The sequence below is a fragment of the Ruditapes philippinarum genome, unplaced genomic scaffold (assembly GCF_026571515.1).
Source record: "Ruditapes philippinarum isolate M1 unplaced genomic scaffold, ASM2657151v2 ctg3486_1_1_1_1, whole genome shotgun sequence".
In the NCBI taxonomy this organism is placed as follows: domain Eukaryota; kingdom Metazoa; phylum Mollusca; class Bivalvia; order Venerida; family Veneridae; genus Ruditapes; species Ruditapes philippinarum.
Genome location: NW_026865550.1, coordinates 83891 through 104950, shown reverse-complemented (window position 1 = coordinate 104950; position 21060 = coordinate 83891). Strand labels below are relative to the sequence as shown.

General features: G+C 33.0%; 2 protein-coding genes across 2 annotated transcripts; both read left to right on the top strand.

Moving 5' to 3' along the window:
* Positions 1 to 3881: 3881 nt before the first annotated feature.
* On the top strand, positions 3882 to 11843 carry LOC132729504 (uncharacterized). Its single transcript, XM_060715277.1, has 2 exons — positions 3882 to 3957; positions 7199 to 11843. Exons 1-2 carry the CDS (start codon positions 3885 to 3887, stop codon positions 11392 to 11394), a joined length of 4269 nt encoding a protein of 1422 aa, XP_060571260.1. The 5' UTR covers positions 3882 to 3884; the 3' UTR covers positions 11395 to 11843.
* Positions 11844 to 12823: 980 nt separating this feature from the next.
* On the top strand, positions 12824 to 20052 carry LOC132729509 (tetraspanin-3-like). The gene is made up of 7 exons (XM_060715283.1): positions 12824 to 12984; positions 13761 to 13952; positions 14440 to 14514; positions 15054 to 15152; positions 17721 to 17870; positions 18625 to 18708; positions 19818 to 20052. Exons 1-7 carry the CDS (start codon positions 12922 to 12924, stop codon positions 19911 to 19913), a joined length of 759 nt encoding a protein of 252 aa, XP_060571266.1. The 5' UTR covers positions 12824 to 12921; the 3' UTR covers positions 19914 to 20052.
* The last annotated feature ends 1008 nt before the right edge of the window (positions 20053 to 21060 follow it).

Sequence of the window (21060 nt, the reverse complement as noted above, 5' to 3'; positions counted from 1 at the left end):
GTAATTTAATCCAATAAAACAAAAAATCATTAAATCTACTTAATATTTAAAATGATTATTGCTAACTGAAAAAAATGTGTTGCTATTTTATGACGTGCTGTAATTTACTACAATATAATTTAACAGGTGTGGAACCTAATTCCCCCTAAGGTCATTCAGTTCATTGATGAAGCGTAAAAAAATAGATGTCTATTTCGTCATTAGAATATTTGACAAGGGTGATTAACCAATCAGGGCAACATTGTGCATGATCAAAAGGTCTGTCGGCACAGAGGCATACAAGGAGCAATAAAAATCGCCAGTACACAGTGTGACAGGAGCATTTGGTGCAAATTAGGAACAATTAAAATGGACAATGCGCAGTATTAGACATAAGTAGTAAGAACCAGCAATTGTGTGAATAAATTATGCAAATTAGATTTTTGAGCAGCCAATAAAAATAATTTGCCTGCAGTTAATATAAGGCTACGATTACGATGCGCAGCATCACTTCTCCAAAACCCTCCAGAGGCGTGCACGTCGCGGAGAAGGCACACGGCAGGTCAAGGTCAAGTCATCTTAAGTACCAGAGGTGATTGGTTGACCTGTCGTGACTAACTCTGGAGGGTTGGCGCTAACGAGAGCCGTTTTTGTTATCGTCCAGTATGGAGCTTGATGCCTGGCCAGTATTGTCGTACTCCTCTACCACCAACGAACGAAGAATAGGACTTCAGGAAGATTCAGCTTGAAAAAGACGTCCCCGATGTGACTACCCTAGTGGACCGGCACGGATGCTATATTCTCGGACAGATGGTTTAACCGGCGCCGAGTATAAACAAACTTAAACTGACTGACTGACTGGCGCAGCATCATACGTTGACAGACATGTTAACAATTTACTTTTCAAAAGTGTTGCTTATATTTTTGAAATGTGTACATCAATTATAACATATGTTTACACCTTTAAATTTGAAAGTCAGCCAAAAGTTTTAGCCGTACGTGAGTCACGTACGACTAGCAAGGACACGCTGTATTGGCTAGCCATGCGGCACTTTTAAAAAAATTTATGGAAGTCGAAAATGCATATGTTATTTTATGACTTTAAGCGAGGATTTTAACCAAGAAACAGCATTAATTGTCTTTGGATGTTAACTTTTTAGAGATTAATCGCCTTGATCGCTATATATATCGATTTTTGTCACCGTCGAGAAAAAATAGCCTTTGCTTGCATTTACACCAATTGAAATAGTTTACAAAATTTTGATAATAATCCTTTTTGTTTCATTAAGTTTAATTTTCGACACCTTTTATATGAAAAAAAACAACAACAAACACAGAAAATGATTGTTGTTAGGCTCTTGATAATTGCGACAATTACCGACGGTACTGTATAGAAGTTTGTCCATCAAGGAAAGTTTGCATGTTCCGTGAAAGGCATTCTAAAATTCTGTTGTCAGTCCCTGGATATGTTTTAATTAAGGCTAATTAATTGATTGCGACATTTATCTACTGTTTTGAAAATTATATAATTATTTTTGCATTTCACCGTTTTTTTTCCATTCAATGCTCTTTTTATTTATTTATTCCACTCCAATCATTTTTATTCGATCCAAGTGCTTAAAATTAACAAAAATGATTTAATAATTCATACAAGTAAAACAACAAATGATAAGCATGAAAATCAACAATTTTATAACGTTCGACTTCCATATAATTAATTTTGAAATGTGCCGTACGGCTAGACAATACAGTGCGTCCTGGCTAGTCGTTCGTGACTCACGTACGGCTAGAACTTTTGGCTAGCCGTACGTTTCTTTATTTTTTATTTTTTTTTTTTTTTGATATTGTTACGTATTTTGAACCATAAAAAAATTTCCTCTACACCTCCTGTGAAAATTAAATTGTCTGGTCAATACTTTATTATATTAATATTTCCTTACGATTCAACTAGATTTATCATGAATCTAAAGATGTGGGGAAATGACATCACGCGCACCTGTTTTATACGGCCAATACACAAACATGGCCGCGCTTACTGATTTGTAGAAATCGGTGATTTAGCGATTTAAATTTTGTTATCATTCGTTTAATATTATTATTTGGCGGCAGAAAATTTGCAGACTTATTATTTATAGTATTCTTTTTCTGAAATCAAGTTTTTATTCTATCCTTGTCTTTAACAACAAGTTTTAAAAGCACAATTGAATGATGTTAATATGATGCAAATTATTATAAACAATATCTATAATAAAACTACTATTTCCATGACACACTTAAACATGAAAAATGAATAAATAAATAAAATTGCTTTCGTTTCTTAAACGTCTCATAAACTTATTTTGCAACATGTAAATGGGTTGGTATATTCAAATTTGCGCTGCATCGATGAAAAAGTTTTTAAAACGCCATTGCATATTGTTTTGCACGTGTAGAAAAAGGACGGAAAATGTGACATACGCTTTAAATATTATGACGTCATTTCGCGTGTAGAACTATTTTGATGACGTCATTTACGTTAACGGCAAAATGGAGGATATTGATAGACAAATATGAATGGTAAATTTATTTCTTCGCTTTTTTATCCTTTTTAAATTTAATTATATATGTATATGCTGTAGATAAAAAAAATCCTAGATAGTTTCACTATACTGCAGTAATTACTTTGAATTAAATTGTGCTCTTTAGACATGTTGTTTATTTTTTTGTGAATAAGATCTATTTTGATATTTTTTTAAAATGTACTGTAAATCAATCTACTGCACTAAAGAAAATGTCGTATTTATCACAGGTTAAATAAAGATTAATGTAAATTTATCAAAATGTACTGGTTTCCTAGCAGTTTCCGTTCACAAATCGCACTTTTTTAACAAATACAATAAAAATCAGTCTACGGAGCCGAGGGGTACAAAACTTTGACAGGACAAAGTTAGGTACCTGTCCAGCATTGCCATATGTTTAATGTTGCATTTTCATTTTACTTTTTAATTTGAATATAGGCCTGAAACGCAACACCTTTTTTCATCTTTTAGCAGTTTTCCAGCCCTTTTTCATTTTGAATATAATTCAGTACAATAAAGCAATATTAAGATGGTTTTATCAGACAAACAGAACTTCCCAACCTTTTCCGTGTTGTCTGCAAAAACATTTTCCGAAGTATTAATTACCATAAAATGGGGTCTTAGTTATTGCGCATGGACATTCAAACTAGAATTCCCCAGGTGTTGCTTATTTTTGAAAGACGCAAGTTCTCTTATGTAACTTTAAATAACAGGCAAAACTTCAAACAATATAAATCGTTGTACTTATTTAAATGCTGTTTTCAAATAACCAAAACTTTTCTTTGGCAAAAACTGCTTCAAAACGCTCTTTTCACTAAATTACAATAAGGTAGTTAGAATTGTATTGACCACAGGCCGCTGACTAGGAAACGATTTTTTTGAAAACTTGTTTTTATATCAACAAAACATAGATAAAACATAAAAGACTTAAAAATGAATTATTGATGCTGCTTTCCAGTAGTTTTTTACTTAAAAATTAAATTGTTGACTTTATCTACTGTTGAAAGGTAAAAGACCATGTTTTGTATACCTCATTCAGGACCTTAAAGAAGTACCAGTTTCCATTTTCATACATAATTTTTGTAGAGTAATGTAATGTCTTTGAAGTGAACTTTGTTTAGGTGGTTCAATATTTAAGATATATACAGGAAGGCCATTAAGATATTGCAAATGAAAAAAATATGTGATTTAGTGTCGAAGTTATCTCTCCAACCAGTATTGATATTATTACTGTTTTGTTTTTTTAAGGGGGAGGGTGGGGTGATGTTGCTGGTTTTTTAGGGGGACGGGGTTGTTGTTGATTTTGATCATAGGTAGTAGTACTTTGTTGTTATATCAATTTCAGACATGGACTCATTGAACGATGATCAGCCGGAAGTGAGCAGGGCTCCAGTGAAAAGAGCAAGCTCGGACATGTCCAGTGAGTTTTCTTAATTGTTAAATTTTATTTTGCTAAGTTTTTCAAGCAGTTTACATAAATATTGATAAGGTGATATGGTCTGAGATTTTGTTGACTTGAAATGACCCCGAAAACAACTCTGATAATTTACGTATGACATCAGATTTTTTTCTAGGTGGTTTTAGGTGCGTGTGTTTTTATCAAGAATTTTTTTTTTTATTGATATTTTAAAGTCTTTGTGAAGAATATAACAGTATTGTAATGCAAGATGTGCTCCTGCGGTTACGGGAGGACATTCAAGTTTTTTTTCTATAAATACAGTATTTATTTTCATCGATTTGTATGAAAATAAATATTTCATGAGTGGTGGTAGCCACGAATGAAATATGATAATTTTCATACCACAATATAAAAATGAATCCTGTTTATGTAGAAAAACTTGGATTTTATCTCTCTTATTTGACATCAGAATTTGAATGACTTTCCCCTAAACACTGTATATTGGCTGTATATAGCAGAAAGTAGTCCGGCAAGACACCAGTGAAAATACGGAAAATATGTTTCACTGCAGTGAAAAATAAATTTTCTACAGTGAAAATACGGAATCTGAAAAAAACGTATTTTATTTCATCAATATTTCTCAATATTTCATTTATATGTATATAATAAACGCCGTATTTAAGTTCTCTGTAAACTGGTACTTCTTTCTCTTTTCTCCCACAAACAATGACGTACTTAAAAAATCCAAGGCGAATTTTATTAAGAAAATATAGCAGATATCCTTCTTAAATATGCGAAAGAAATATTAAAACTGTCGCCAAACGATTCTTTTTCATTTGCCCGTCTTGTCATCGTGTAAAAATGAAGAAAGTAATTCTTGGCCAAACTTATTCGCATCGAAAAATTGAAATAAAACGAATTTAGCTCCTCTCTCAAATCACAATGCAACTCAGCCAAGTTTACAATCATTATACAAAACCACATGTATTTAAATGACCTGCTAAAATTTTATTGCACGTGCAAATCGTGCACAAATAGACTGTTGGTTAGAATAATCAATAATCTTTCCTACGGTATATTATGCATGTACTTTCACGTGCAAATCACGGTTTAAAGTGTATAAAGTTGTATTTCTAATGCAAAAATTATTGTTTGGATTTTTAAAAAGAATACTTCCAAAATGTTTGTATGAAATAGGAATGGCAATAAATTGCCTTAAAGCGAATGGCGCGTGCACAAAATCATTGCTAAACCGATAAAACACTACTTGAAATAGCAAAATATTTTTTTTGTTCCGGAACTTTTTATTCTGTTTACGTACATTATTCATGTATGTTAAATAACAGAGACATTTTATGTTACAACTTTTTCGGGAATCAACCATTTAATAATGGAAACAATATAATTTAACTGTTGATAATTTTTATAAAAAATAGTTCATATGATATAGATTTACAATGTTTACCCTTTAATTGAGTTGTTGCCATTAATCAAAATATGCCCCTCGTACAAAGGACCCTTCTGACACACTTTCAGTCAAGTTAATGATTCCCTTATCTTGTATATGAATGGAAAATAATCAACTGTCAAGCTATATGTCATTAATGTGTCTTCTTGGCGCAAACCGGAGTTTCTAAAATGATATTTTTACTTATACACAGACTGTTAAAATTGAAGTTTAATTAAAAATAACTTCAAGAGCATCGTAAGGGTTGAGATTCAATCGCTTCTTTAAAGTAAATCGGACACTCTAGATAACAAAACATGAACATTAACTCATGTTTAACTCCTCTTACAATCTCAATTAGTTCATATTAATATTGTTCGTCGTATCAATAACAGTAATTACTCGTCATGTAAGTTTCTTGTCATGTCAATTGCCCGTCATGTCAATTGATCGCGATGTCATGTGATGACAATTGCTTGTCATGTCCATAACTTTTCACTTATATTTATCATATAAACAGAAATTGTCCTAATTTCTGTTTATATGATAAAATATATGTGTCTAACACGCATTCATATTTTTTATTTGCATCAGACGCTGTAAGTATGTAGTTGGTGGCAGTTAACTGTTTACCTTCCGGGTCACGACAGTAAGCACAGTTCAGCCACCGCATCATTCCTGAGCAGGCTGTCAAACAGTTTTACCAGTACTAAATTTATCTTCACTTTCGCAAGGAACTGCTAACTTCTGTACATGCTGAATGCGTGTTAGCCACATATATTTTATCATATAAACAGAAATAGTCCTTTAACAAGATGAGTGCAACACAACATGTTCAGAACAGCAGATATACAGATTTTGGTTCTTGCTGAGATGTGTTGTTCTCAAGTGGTTGTTGTAAAGAGGTAATTGCTCTAAAGTTGGTCGCTCTGCAAAGGTTTCGCTGTACGGGTAGAATTTTTGCTGCTGTGGTAGTAGTGGTGATGGTGGTGGTTATAGTATTGCACCACAGAGAACTAAAAAGTCAAGTATTCGATACACAAGACCCTTTTGCACATAATACGTATATTAGCAAAATTTGCATGGTTCAAAGTTCAAGGTAAAAAATAATTGTTATCTTAGGGCAGTCACTTGTATGTGCTGTGCTGTAAACTTTGTCAAGAAATTGAAATAATAACTTATAATCATGGTAAAATATATGGTAAAATTAATAAAATTCTGTACAATCGCAATTTTTCGGCCCTTTCCGTCAGTCTTCGGATAATTATTGATAACCGCCGAGATATTCCGATTAGAATTCCGTAGCCATTGGAGCATATTTGTACAAAGATTTTTATAATAAATGTGCTGAGAAAAAATGTGCTATTTGATGTTGGTGTCGTTATGTTTTTGTTGTTGTTGTTGTTGTACAACAGCAAAAATGCCTGTTAAAGTTTGAAAACATGCGTAACTGATCCAAATTGCTAGTAAAACAATCAAACTTGGTGTTAAAGATGTTATATACAATTTTTAAAACAGACACCTAAAAACAGTGTAATTTTGTCATGTGCAAAGAAAAAATTAAATGACCGGGACAGAAGTGTATTCTATTAGAAAAACTAATCTAAAAGTACGCAATTCATATTTAAGATGGTGACAAAATTCCTGAATTTGTTGTCGCTGACTTAAAAATTCTTAAAAATATTTGACTTACATGTATATTTTATAGGAATATAAGAAAAAAATATTCATACCACCAATTTCTAAGTAGAGACCTTTGAGAATTTTAGCAACAGAAGACATTGTAATACATTTATCTTTCATTTTATCCGTTAGGTCCTGAAGCACAACAAGACAAAGCGCAAGGCGATGCCAGTTTTCAAATTTCTAGTCCTGACGAAAAAATCTTTAAACCAACTTCAGAAGTATTCCAAATTACAAGACCAGAAGATATGAATAATGCAGACTTTGCATCAGGGATCTTTCGAGTCACAAGACCAACAAGCGTGGTGAAAAATACAGATCTTTGTAGTAAAGTATCAACCTGTCCCATGCCAAATGATACAGTATCGTGTCAGTCAAAAATAACAGGTAAGAAACACACAAGCAACAGTAATGAAAGACTTACAGGAAAAAAATGTATTTCAGCGACTAGAAGATTCAAAGAGAAACGATCTGGATATAGAAATAAACAACCTATGATACCATGTAATTACAATAGCGCCATTTTGTTGCCGCGTCCCCAAATTTCGATACCACAGCAAACTTTAGCGGGAGCACATATTCAGCGAATTCCAGTTCTCAACAACACATTTTTCCAACTTCCTAAGAATGTACCTATTGCAAGCAATAGTGTGACAGACGCTCAGATTGCAGATAAAAGATCAACTAAAATAGTTCAGGATGGTCTAAGATTGATATCAAACTCAAATGAAAGTGTTCAGACCTTAAATTTGTGCTATAGTGACCAAAACAATAACAGTAGGGTAAGAAATACGCAAAAAGATACCGAACCGAATGACACCAGCACCGGAGAGAGTATGTTTGAAAGAAACGCTAATGATTCCATGAAAAGTAATACTAATTCAGAAGTCAAAACTAATGGTGAGGTTAAGCAAGATCGATTAGAGCAGAAAGAGGTGATTAGATCAGTAGATGTATCGTTACTTGAAACTGAAAGTTGCAGTACAGTATGTGAACGCTCTGACATTCCAAATAAACTGTCAGTGTCTAATGTATTACAATATACAACTGAGAACTTCCCTTCAACCAATGAATGTTTTGAAGGAATATCTCCTTCTAATGCAACAAAAGATGTTCAACCGAGCCGATCATTTACAGATATACATTTAACAGGTGTTAAATCGGCAGAAGTTGAATTAAATGCAAATACCACCGAATCTAGTATTTATGTAAATCCAGAAGACATTATGGTTCATAAAAGCAAAGAAGATATTACTGAACACACTGTTAATGCTCAATCTCGAAAAAGAACATATACAGATACTTCAGAAAGGTATATTGTTGAACTGAAAACTGGGAATATGGAAATGGTCAAGAAAAGCTATGTAATAACAAATAAGTGTGCTTATAAAAAGACAGCTGATAAACAAGAAGAAACAGAATCAAAACCATTTCCAAAAAACTCAAAAGTTTTTCAAGACATAGAATCGCGATATATGAGACACGATTTGGCAGGTTCTACATCCTTCGAAAAGGTTTTTGATGACAAATGTGACATAATAAATAAAGTTGAATCTGAAAAACTATCCGAGGTTAAGGATCACCACTTGCTAAAGCTCTCTGATAAGGAACGCAAATACCTTAGGAGTAAATGCTATTTAGAAAATAATCTAGTCAACGATGTAAGACGCAGGTTTGAGCAAAGCCCTGACAACAAGAATGAATTTCTAAAGAGCACTAATGAAATTGTCAATAATATCCATGGAATTCAACCTAATGAAGAGTTAATGACAAAAGCTACTAATGTGAATTCAAATGATCATGAACCGACATTGAATAATGACATGAAAGTTAAAACCGATAGTTCAAACACCAAAGAAAAACATGATTTATTATGTATGGAAAATAAAGATAAACTTGTAAAGGACCACAAATTTATCGACCAGTCCCACTGGAACATCAGTCTTAAACAGCCAGTAGTTCGACTGCAACGCTTAGATTATTTGCCTCTAGAAAAATCAAGATCATCAATAGTAGAAACACCAGGGAATCAGGGGGAAGTCTCGGCAACTAAAGTTGTTAAAAATAACGGGTCAACGTCTAAGAAGGTGTTCTATGTTGTTAACAGTAATGAACTTGCAAAATTAAACAAGCATACTGACTGCGCTAGAAGTGCAAGCATCAACGACAATACTAAACCCGTACAAGTACAACCATCTATAATGCAAACAAAGACTGAAACCGCTGTTAGTGTAAATATGCCAGTAAATACAGTATTTAGTCAGTCAGTATTGAAAAGTCCACCAGTGTCCTCTGGCACAAATAAAAAAGCAACTACAATATCTTATTCAAACGTTGACATTTCCGATAGACAGCTCGAATTTGCTAGCTCTGTCGTGGACAATAAGAGTTCTAATCATATAAAACAACTTAAAACAGGACCTTTGATTCAACAGACAGCATACAGTAATAAAATTACAGTGAAAGAACTTCTTGAAGCCAAACGAGACGAGGGTAAAAACAATTCTGTCACGAGTCGGCATTCTTATGAAAAGGTAAAACGTTCAGCAAGCTTTCCGGTACAACTTTATGGAAGGGCAATATATGGAAATCCTCTAATTACAGAACACGCAACTGGTGTACCTGATGTGAAAAATATTAATTTAAACATCGCTAAGAAAATTGTGGCAATCAATACAGATACTGGTAATTCAAGCAGCCTCCCTGAATCTAGTGTTCAGGAAAATGTCTACCAGAATGTCACCCCTGTGCAAACAAGTAGAACAATACGCATAGTGAATCCACACGCACACAAACCTAGTTCCGCTAATCAGCAGTTATTCATCGCACCAATGCCTTCAATGTCTTTGCCTAACTGTAAAATTGAGAAATCAGACCAATCTACATCGCTTTCAGTCCGTTCATCAGACGGTGAGCACAATTTAGTAACATGTAGCGAGAAGGAAGATAGTAGTAAACTGGTCTATATTAAAATAGGAGACCAGACTGTCATTGTAAAAAGAAGGGAAGATAAAAGTAGCAAAAAACGAAAAACCCTCCCGGCCCCAAAACCAAAACGCACGGTCGTTGATGATTACAAAAGAAAACGAAAATGCTCGATAGATAGATTCACAAAACAAATGCATCGTAAAAGCCTTGGGTCAAATTTAAAGAAACTATTAAAAGAATCAGATAATAAAGTTCACAAACTGATGTATACATTGGATCTTGTTCCAGTTGAACTGATCAAGCAAATTTCAGACACAAATGTTTCAGGTAAGACATCTGATAGTGAGCCCAATACACCAAACAAGAAAACTATTAATAGTGCCAATGAAATAGAAGAAAAATGTGTAGATATTCAAGCTCCTGATAGAAGTAGATCTAGAGAGCGAAAAAACAATGTGTGTAAAAGTTCTACAAATACGGCCAATGTGATACAAATAAACAAACTTGAAGATGAAACTGTCTCTTATAGTGTTCAGGAGATAAATGTTCAATTCAGAAAAGAAGGGGCGTCAAGAGATCACTCTTTATCATCAAACATAGGTTATCCATGTCGTTTAAAGTTTTCCATTGATGGGGTTATTGAGAAAATATACGTGGAACGTCTTAAAAAGGGCTTCTACCTTGTGAAAAACACCAGCGGAGACAAAACCAAACTTGCAAGTAGACGAAAAATGTATACATATCTTGTTCCTTATCCGCCGCATATTCAGACAGTACCAAATGATTCTATGTCTATCGCTATTGGTGAAATATACCCAGAGAAACAGAAATCACAAAATCCATTTAGAAATGAAGACAATGATATTCAAGGCTTGCTAGAAAGATTTCTTTACCCTTTAAAGGAGGTAACAAACTTTGAATTTGTTGACGAACGGTATAGTTCTATAACTGATAAAAGCATGTCTCCGCGATCCAGTTCACCAATGTTTTATTCGAAAGAAATGAAACATGCTTTTGATGACTTAATTGAAGAAAGCATGTTTGCTTCAGATTATAATCTATCAAGAAGATCCGAAACAAATTTAACAAAATTTGATTTACAGACAACACGTTTCAGTGAAAGGGCAATGGCATTGAAAATAAAACAAAACGAGCTATTTGAAAGCTGTAAAAAACTGAAGTCAGAGCACATGGTTAAAGTAGGAAATAAAAAGAAAAGAGATAAAGCTTTGCCAAATGTTGCTGCAAAAACGGAAGCCGCGAAAGATAAAGACAACAGTGGGGTGAGAGTATTGAACAATCCTCGTGATGTTTTGAACGAAGAAACATACTATTATGAAACTGTAGTGTCCAAATCAACGATTAACACTGATGATGACACAGTCGATGTAGATGCATGAAGTAGATATAGTGACTGGTTAGATGTGTCATTTAAATTGTTTGATGCGTTTCTAAGATGCCGCATATTATAGACATGTATGCTATTTATAAGAAAGGAAGACATCCACTTACAGTTGAGGAATTATTTACGAACATTTAAACTAGCAGCAATATAGGTAGTAATTTTAACACATAGTGTCGAATGTATGAAATTCTACTACACTCGGTTAAATTTGTGTTTACTTTGCGTTCAAATCCGGACAAAGTTATTTTTCTCGTTTGAATTGTATTGTTAATTTGCAAATATTTTAAATATATCTGTGCATTGTTTTTTTTTTCAGAAAGATTTGATTTTTTGGGAAAATATGTCATTGTAAATTTAGATTTTTAGTCATTTTTATGGTTCTTAACAATGGTTTTAATACCACTTTTTTCTGAAATGTAGCACAAAATCAGCAAATACATCTTGACTATCACCTTGTTGTTGGGTTTTTTTTGTTTTGTTTTGTTTTTTTTGCTTTTTTTTTGTCCCAGCTACAAGAAAAACTCAGTTAATGCAAATGTTTCAATCACTATAAAAACTTAAAATGACACAAATCATAAGGAAATATATAAATTTATCTGATATGATTCAAATGAAAAAGAAATAAATTAATTTATATGATACATATGCAGCAATTTAATGTATTTTTAATTATACCCTAGCTATTATATACATTTTTACTAAATTGATCGATTAATTCAAAATATTTTATGTTGCACAAATTAATAGTTTAAAGTCGCTTTACGTAAAGTGATTACGTAATGTATTGAAGCAGAGATTTTTATTAGATATACATGAAGCTCTGTACGTTAAGTTTATTGTAGTAAAATAAATTTAAGTTGCATATGATTACAAGTTTGAATACATCTAATTTGAATTAGTCTTTTAAAGAGTGAATGCTTATAATTATTTGAATACCTTATGCTGACGTTATAAGGCTTGTAATTAATATCCATTAAGGCATGACTATGCAAAAAGAAAAATTAATGAATATTAACGCATAAGTTTTTATGGTAAGTAATTGTTGATTTATACAAACGCAATTTAAAAAATGGATCGCTGTATATACATGCATACATGGGCAAAGCGTTTTTGCTATTTAGATCGTTATTATAAACAAGGACTTGTCAATTTAAGTCCGTGTTATAACTTATAATTGCCATGGGTAAATTTATATCATGGTCCAGATTTATAAAACAGACGGAATCGTAGAATATCCATTATCATAATATTTGAAAAGTGTAGCGTAATTAATTCGGCGTGAACGGTTTGACCCATATTACAAACTTTTTTTTTCATACTGTCAAACATGGAGATTGTATATATTATATGTCTGTGTGTCAAATCATCTCCCATCCAAAATTATCTCGAGTCTATACGATTGTACGGATTTGTACGAACATAAGTCAAATGGTATGGTGAAGACTTTTACCTCACGTGATAATTAGCATATATTCGTCATAATAAAGTCAAAGAGAAACAATTGTCAAAAAAAGTAAGAACTATGGCTTCTTGTGGAAGTACAACCTCGAAGATATTTTTAACTGTGATTGGATTTATTTTCTGGGTAAGTTTATTAAATTACCAGCTTATATTTCCCCTTCATTCAGTCGTTTCGAACGTAAACAATTAGACCTCGGGCTTTCGCCCTTAATTCTATTCGACCCGGAATGAAATTAATCTGTCAGGAAAGTTGAAACACATCTATTTACCTTCCATGTTATTTATGGTTGTATTTTTGCAAAATATATGTTGTTATTATTAGAAAATATAAATTGATGAAACGTTGAAAATACATATTTATTTAGAAAGGTAACTACTAACTGAAGAACTAGTAGTAGAACTTAGTCCAATAATAAATGCTTGGCAATATGCTGCGCATGTTATTTTATCATCCATGTGTTTTCACATAAAAAGATGCCCCTCACCGCTGTGGGTTCGAATCCCGACAAACTTTGGATTCTTTCATGTGAGGAAGCTATCCAGATAGCTTACGGAACATCGGTGGGTCTACTCAGGTGCCCGTTTGTGCCTGAAATAATGCACGGAAGGGCACCTGAGGTCTTCCTACACCAGTAAAGCTGGAACTTCGCAATATGGCCTATACTGTGTCGATGTGACGTAAAACCCAATCAAACAAACAAACATTAAAAGATATAACACTTTGAAAATGACACCTTGCTTGACATTCTCTGCGACGTCTGGACATCGCATTTAATTTTAACAGCATGTCAGCGATAATTGCCTTATCTAAATTTCTAATTGGGATGTTCAAAACATAAAATCCTGTTTTATAAGCAGCAAGAATGTGATTATTTTAAAAAAGAAATCTGTATTTTTTAGGGAGCTGCAGCAGCCCTCATTTTCCTCGGTGCCTGGGTGTATCACACTTACAACCACTTCAGTGAGCTGACAACAGCAAGCCTAACACTAGTACCTGCTGGAATTGTCATCATCGTTGGCGTGTTTCTGTTTATTCTCGGTTGCGTTGGATGTGTGGGAGCCTGCAAGGAGAACAAATGCATACTGGCTGTGGTAAGTAATTACTGATGACAGCAGTACCGTTTTTTTTTTTGTAAAGACTAAAATTATTCTATGTCTCGCTGTCAATGATTGCTTAAGATCAAATTCTAAGGTACTGTATGATCTGAAGCCTTCAGACTTCATAGAATGATAGCCCTTATGGTTTAAAATAATCCTGTAGTTGTTGGGGTCAGTAAGGGAAAGGTCCAAGCAGTGACATCAAATTTTCAAGAGAAGTGTTTACATTTTATTACTGTTGTTCAACTTTTAATCTGAACTTTAAAAACTGTGTACGGTATACATCATAACATGTACATGTAGTATAAAGAAATTCATCACTTACATAATGGTAAAATTAAATGGGAAAAAGGGAGGTCATGTGATAACATTTAATATTCTGTTATTTTGTATTAATTATCTATAAATTTATGAAACAGTGATGATAATAAATGATAGTGATAATAAGTGATAATCAATGAAAGTGATATTTCTGTTTCAGTTTTTTTCTCTGTTACTGATTGTACTGACGGCAGAAGTTACAGCCGGTGTGTGCGGATATGTCTTTAGAAAAGAGGTTGGTGAAAATTGGGGATCGAGTATAAATGATAAATAAATTACAAAGTGATAATACAGGGTCTTAATAACAAGTGACTTGGGCAGCGGTCCTTGATTTGCATTAAACAGTTGCAGGGCCAAAAAACCATTCTTTGTAGAGGCAAATAAAGGCTGCTTTCCCAACCAAACTAGCCTTTTTTTCCCCCAGTTTGGTCCTCAAAATTTCACAGTCTTTTGAAATTTCCCATAGAATTAAACACAAAATTAAATGATGGTGTTGAATTTAGGTCTTTTACTGCCTTATAAGTATTTCCCAGTGCTTTTTGCTTTTCTATTTTGAAGAACTTGTTAAAATTTTGTGTTCAATTTGAGACCCCTTTTCCAAAAGTATGCCAAAATCGCGTATATTTTCCCGAAGAAAAAGGCTGAGGCCCCTTCCCCAAAAATGGTGTTTTGGTCCTGAGTTGTGAGTAAAAAAAATTTCTTATGCCCATAGGCAGTATAGGGCCACCCAAAAAAGCCATTGGCATATAACAACATGGACTTGATATATTTCAGTTGCATAAGGCAGTGAATGATGGTTTGGAGAATGCAGTCAACAAATATGGAAATGACTCTTCAACGGAGAAAGATCAAATAGATTATCTTCAATCTGAGGTATGTCTTATTTACCCCCTCCCACCCTTAATGCTTCAATTACAAATACAAGAACTTGTTCAATATGGACAAAATCATTTATTGTTTGTAGGGAACCTTAGATGTGCCAGTTGACTGTGGTGTGCACAAGTTTCATGGTAAGAATCTGGTGCCTCAATGTGGTTGAAGATTATACATTGAAAAATGCTCAAAATGTGGATTGAAGAAGTAGAAAAGATTATTGAAGTTTATATAATGTTGCAATTATAAATAAATACATTCATGTTTATACTTGCATTAATTCTGTTCTCAGACTCATGATCAAGTTTAAAATTACAGAAAAGTTTTTGTTACATTCATTTGATAAAATCTTTATAATGTACTCAGTATTTAGATTTCCATTCATTTGTTGACATGAAGTAATCTATAAGTTGAAATGCTGTGGTATCATGGATGATTTACTTTTTGTAATGCTGTGGTATAATGAATGATTTATTTGTTGTAATGATGTGGTAAAATGTATGATTTATTTGTTGTAATGCTGTGGTATAATATATGATTTATTTGTTGTTATGCTGTGGTATAATGTATGATTAATTTGTTGTAATGCTGTGGTATAATGGATGATTTACTAATTGAAATGCTGTGGTATAATGGATGATTTACTTATTGTAATGCTGTGGTATAATGGATGATTTACTTATTGTAATGCTGTGGTATAATGGATGATTAATTTGTTGTTATTCTGTGGTATAATGGATGATTTATTTGTTGTAATGCTGTGGTATAATGGATGATTTATTTGTTGTAATGCTGTGGTATAATGGATGATTTATTTGTTGTAATGCTGTGGTATAATGGATGATTTATTTGTTGTAATGCTGTGGTATAATGAATGATTTATTTGTTGTAATGCTGTGGTATAATGGATGATTTATTTGTTTTAATGCGGTGGTATAATGGATGATTTATTTGTTGTAATGCTGTGGTATCATGGATGATTTATTAACCAGGTTTTCCGAAGGAAAAAACTGGTTATTAGATTGAGGTATGTCGGCGGACGGGCGGGCGTAAACAATTTCTTCTGTGCGCAACTCCTCCTACATTTCTAACAGATTTTGACCAAACTTTCATAGAAGCTTTGTCATCAAGTGCCCTGGCGCATATTGTCGGGGTTTTGCGATTAGATAATATTTGACCTAATTATGGCCCTTTGTTTTTTTTTCCTTATATAAAATATATAGTGAACAATTTATTCTGTGCGCAACTCCTACATTTCTCAACGGATTTTGACCAAACTTTCTCAGAAGCTTTGTCATCAAGTGCCCTGACACATATTGCCAGGGTTTTGCAATTGGTATATATTTGACCTAATTATGGCCCTTTGTTTTTTTTTCCTTATATAGAATAATTAGTGAACAATTTCTTCTGTGCGCAACTCCTCCTACATTTCTCAACGGATTTTGACCAAACTTTCTTAGAAGCTTTGTTATCAAGTGCCTGGCACATATTGTCGGGGTTTTGTGATTGGATAATATTTGACCGAATTATGGCCCTTTGTATATTTTTTCCTTATACATGTACAGAATATATAGAGAACAATTTCTTCTGTGCTCAACTCCTCCTACATTTCTCAACCGATTTTGACCAAACTTTCTTAGAAGCTTTGTTTTCAAGTGCCTGGCACATATTGTCGGGGTTTTCTGATTGGATAATATTTGACCGAATTATGGCCCTTTGTATATTTTTTCCTTATACAGAATATATAGTGAACAATTTCTACAGTGCGCAACTTCTCCTACATTTCTCAATGGATTTTGACCAAACTTTCACAGAAGCTTTGTCATCAAGTGCCCTGGCGCTCACTAAATTCCCATGTTTCTTCCAAGACATCATTCAAGTATTTTTTTAAAATTGTGAACATACTTTTCTTGATATCGCACAAAACACCACACGCCAATATTGTTGACAAAAGAAAATGACAAGAGACGCAAAAATGCAAAAATTAAGCAAAAATAAAGTACTGTTTACCTTTCTAAAACATTTGGGAAAAAAAGGCGAATAGACAACATAAAATTTCTCAATCATTTTTGTTTGAGGAATATTAAAAAAGCCATAATTCCTCCTAAAAGTTCAATTAAAAACAAATGCCCCTTCATGACAAAGCTTCTGTGAAATATTTTGCTGAAAACCTGGTTGCATCGCATTGCGATGTTCCTTGTTTGTTTTAATGCTGTGGTATAATGGATACTTTATTTGTTGTAATGCTGTAGTATGATGAATGATTTATTTGTTGTAATGCTGTGGTATCATGGATGATTTATTTGTTGTAATGCTGGGGCATCATAAATGATTTACTTGTTATAATGCTGTAGTATAATGAATGATTTACTTGTTGTAATGCTGTAGTATAATGAATGATTTATTGGTTGTAATGCTGTGGTATCATGGATGATTTACTTGTTGTAATGCTGGGGTATAATGAATGATTTACTTATTGTAATGCTGTGGTAAAATGGATGTTTTATTTGTTGCTTTGTTACAGTTGAAATGCTGTGGTATCATGGATGATTTGTTGCTTTGTTACAGTTGAAATGCTGTGGTATCATGAATGCTTCGGACTGGAAGACTGCTCAGCAGTGGAAAATGAATATGGTTCCCTCCAGCTGCTGTAATGTGTCCAACATAACATCGTGCGACCGTACGATTAAGCTGGACAACAAGGATATATATAAAGATGTAAGTATACTTCATTGATTGTGTCATTTGAAAAAAACACAATGCGGACTAAACTACATAAATTGTTTAACCTCGCCTGATCGAAAGATGTGACTAAATGGGTTTGAATAATTCGAGTCTGTCCATCTCTTAGCTCAAGCAGGTGATGTTATTTTGACCTCTTGGTATTGCTTAAAGTTTGTAACACCGGAGGGTTACCAAAATTAACTTTCTTGTTTCGGCACCATATGACCTAAATGTGGGTTGGTGTACCGTAAAACCAAACAACACAAATAAACTTTTATTCTTTTTCAAATGTTCAAGTAACTTGTTTTTCACAAAAGAGAAATAATAGATGAAAGGCAAAGAGGTTATCTACTCTTACAAATGGGTAATGATTATGACCCATCAACTGACCTTTACTTACAGTCAAGAAAATCAGTATTTTCTTATGCTATATACATTTAACACATTTCATATCCCTGCATTCTATATCCCTGGCCAGAAATATTAAACAAATAAAGCTTCAAGTTAATATGTGACCTTCACAGTGTACGAGTGAATTAAAACAAACAAAAAAAAATCTTAAAAAAGCAAAAACAAAAAAAAACATGCTAGTTATAAGTTTTAAAAATTTCCAGTTTGTTGTATGATTCATAAAATGAAGATATACATTTTAATTATTAATTTGTTGGAAGGATGTTACAATGCATGGCCCATTGTCGTTTGTTGTTAAATTTTGTTGGTATTTTATGTATTGCGTTATGCTTTGTAGGGTTGTTTGGACAAGTTGGAAAGGAAGTTTGAAAGAAACTTGGTGTATATTGCAGGCGTTGCAATAACATTTGCTGTGATACAGGTATGCTTGACCTTTACCCTCCTTGAACTAGAAGTGATTAGCTTTTGCCAACAGTATAGGGCCAGGCCAGCAAGCACGGATATGAAGTCTTACTTGCTTTATACTGATGGCTGTTTAAACTGTTTTTGGTCCTCTTGATAACCCCAAAATTGATTGAGCTGCATGATTACATTACAGAAAATTAACAGGACAAAGTTATGTAATAGAATGTCCTGTAATCTGAACCTTGTCAAATTGGTATGAAAAAAATCAGTCTTTAAATTTATATTGAATTTTTTGTTTTTTGGGGGTTTTCCCGCTTTATTTTACAATTTCTCTACCAGGCTTTTGTTATAAAGGTAGTTTCCCAGTACCGCCCAAATATGAGAAGAGTGATCAGTTGTTATTTAAATCTTACCGTGCTATATATTTTAAAACGCTTGTCTTTCCTTCAATCTAGGCAAAAACAAAATTATCACATACCCGTGCCAATTTAATGGAATTGCAGGGCTGTGTATATATTTTGACGTGATGTCATTTGCGTTATGTAAACATAGCGTAATGACGTGCTAAATGTTAGTGTAACACTTTTTATAAGCGCCATCAATGAAAAATGATTCTTTTGCACTTTAAACAGTCTTTATTTTGGGGTATGTGATAAATAGAATATTATATTCGTGTAGTTTCAATACTAAATTTAGTAAATTTTTTGCCAGAGGCTCCAATAATATAAAAAAAATTCAACTTGTTCAATAAAATTTGGTATTGAATCAACACCCAATGAAAGTATATACAAGCCGAAAAAGCAAACAATGCAGACCATGATTGATCAGTCAGTACAGATATGCTGGATGATCTTGGTCTGCATTGGTCGCATGGGAAAATTCAGCGGCCACCAGTAGGCTGAGAGTTCAATGCAGAGGGAATTATGCACAGATATCTAAATGCAAATAGGCAAACTTTTAATTTCAAATCTGAACATTTTTCGCTGGAGTGGACAAGTCAATTACAGAGGTAGAGCCAAGTTAAAGTGAAAAAAAACACGTCTTTTTAGAACATTCAGATATTGTTCAACCGTGCACAGTTACTGATATTATTATGACAATTTTTGTTTGTTTTTAACTTCACAGCTTCTTGGAATGATCTGCAGTTGTATACTACTGTGCCGCTCCCAAGAAGTACGTTACGAAATCCTCGGAGGGCCCAACTCCGGTTTGAGAGTGTAGTGCGGAAAGATACATCTGTGAATGTATTTGACACAAAAAAAATACATGTAGCAACATGAAAATGCAGTGTGATTGTCTATAGTGACTTTTTATCATCTTCAAAATTCTGAAATTCTAAAAAAAAAAAAAAACGGAAAAATTGGAATTATCGTTTTTTGAACATTGTAAATTTTCAAATATTTTTCCTAAAAAATTGTTAAACATGTTAATTTTCAATATTTTTTCCTATAAATGTTAAACTATTAAGTACGCTTTTTGTTCAGAAATTTTTTTTATACTAATTGCATAATTTAGATGTTGTAGAAATTATGAAAGATGCAATATTTTTTGATACTGTAGACATGGTTTTATTCGCATTAGATTAATTTTTGGTAATTTCGCAAAAGTATCGTGAATTAATTTGTTAGTCCAAAATTGAGAATATCCTTTTTTAAATCAGCAACTCTTTTTGATTTAGAATAAGTTGATGACGCAGTTTTAAAAATAATCTGTCTATAGAAATATACACTCATCAGACAAAAAAAAAAAAACGGGAAATTTTGACAAAGTAAATTTATAGCATTTTACAGTAACTGTCTCAGAAATTGAATATAACCACCGATAGAAATGTCTGTCAAAAGTTTATTGTTTATCATTAATTGATACATGACAATTTATTTTTAAGTCATCACCATGTTTAAGATGTCATGACATGTATAGCAAAGGAATCTTTAGACAGTTTGAAAAGATCATGACCATTTATTTTCTATGATTGAAATTGGCGTAAAATCCAAACAAACAAACAAAAATTTCAGATTTTACGTTAGATGTTCCCTAAGAGATTGACAGAACTAACAACTTTTTTTTCTAAGTCACTGAGTTTGAATAGTGTAACAAGAATTTATTGTTGTACATGTACTTACAATCTGTTTGGGTTTTTTATGACAATGTTTAAAGCAGCCTTAAGCCTTTTTTTTGTTTGTTGAAAAAACACTTCTCTTCTGTTTCAAATTTAGTCAGTAATATTGCCTAGAAAGATTGAGTGCATCCTATCACTGTTAAGCCTTCTTTAAAACAGCATGCCAAGAGCTTTTTACAGAAGGCATTGACGTTCAGTTCTAAAATTAGAAGATTGGGAAAGGAATCGTCTGTTTTACTTATTTACATA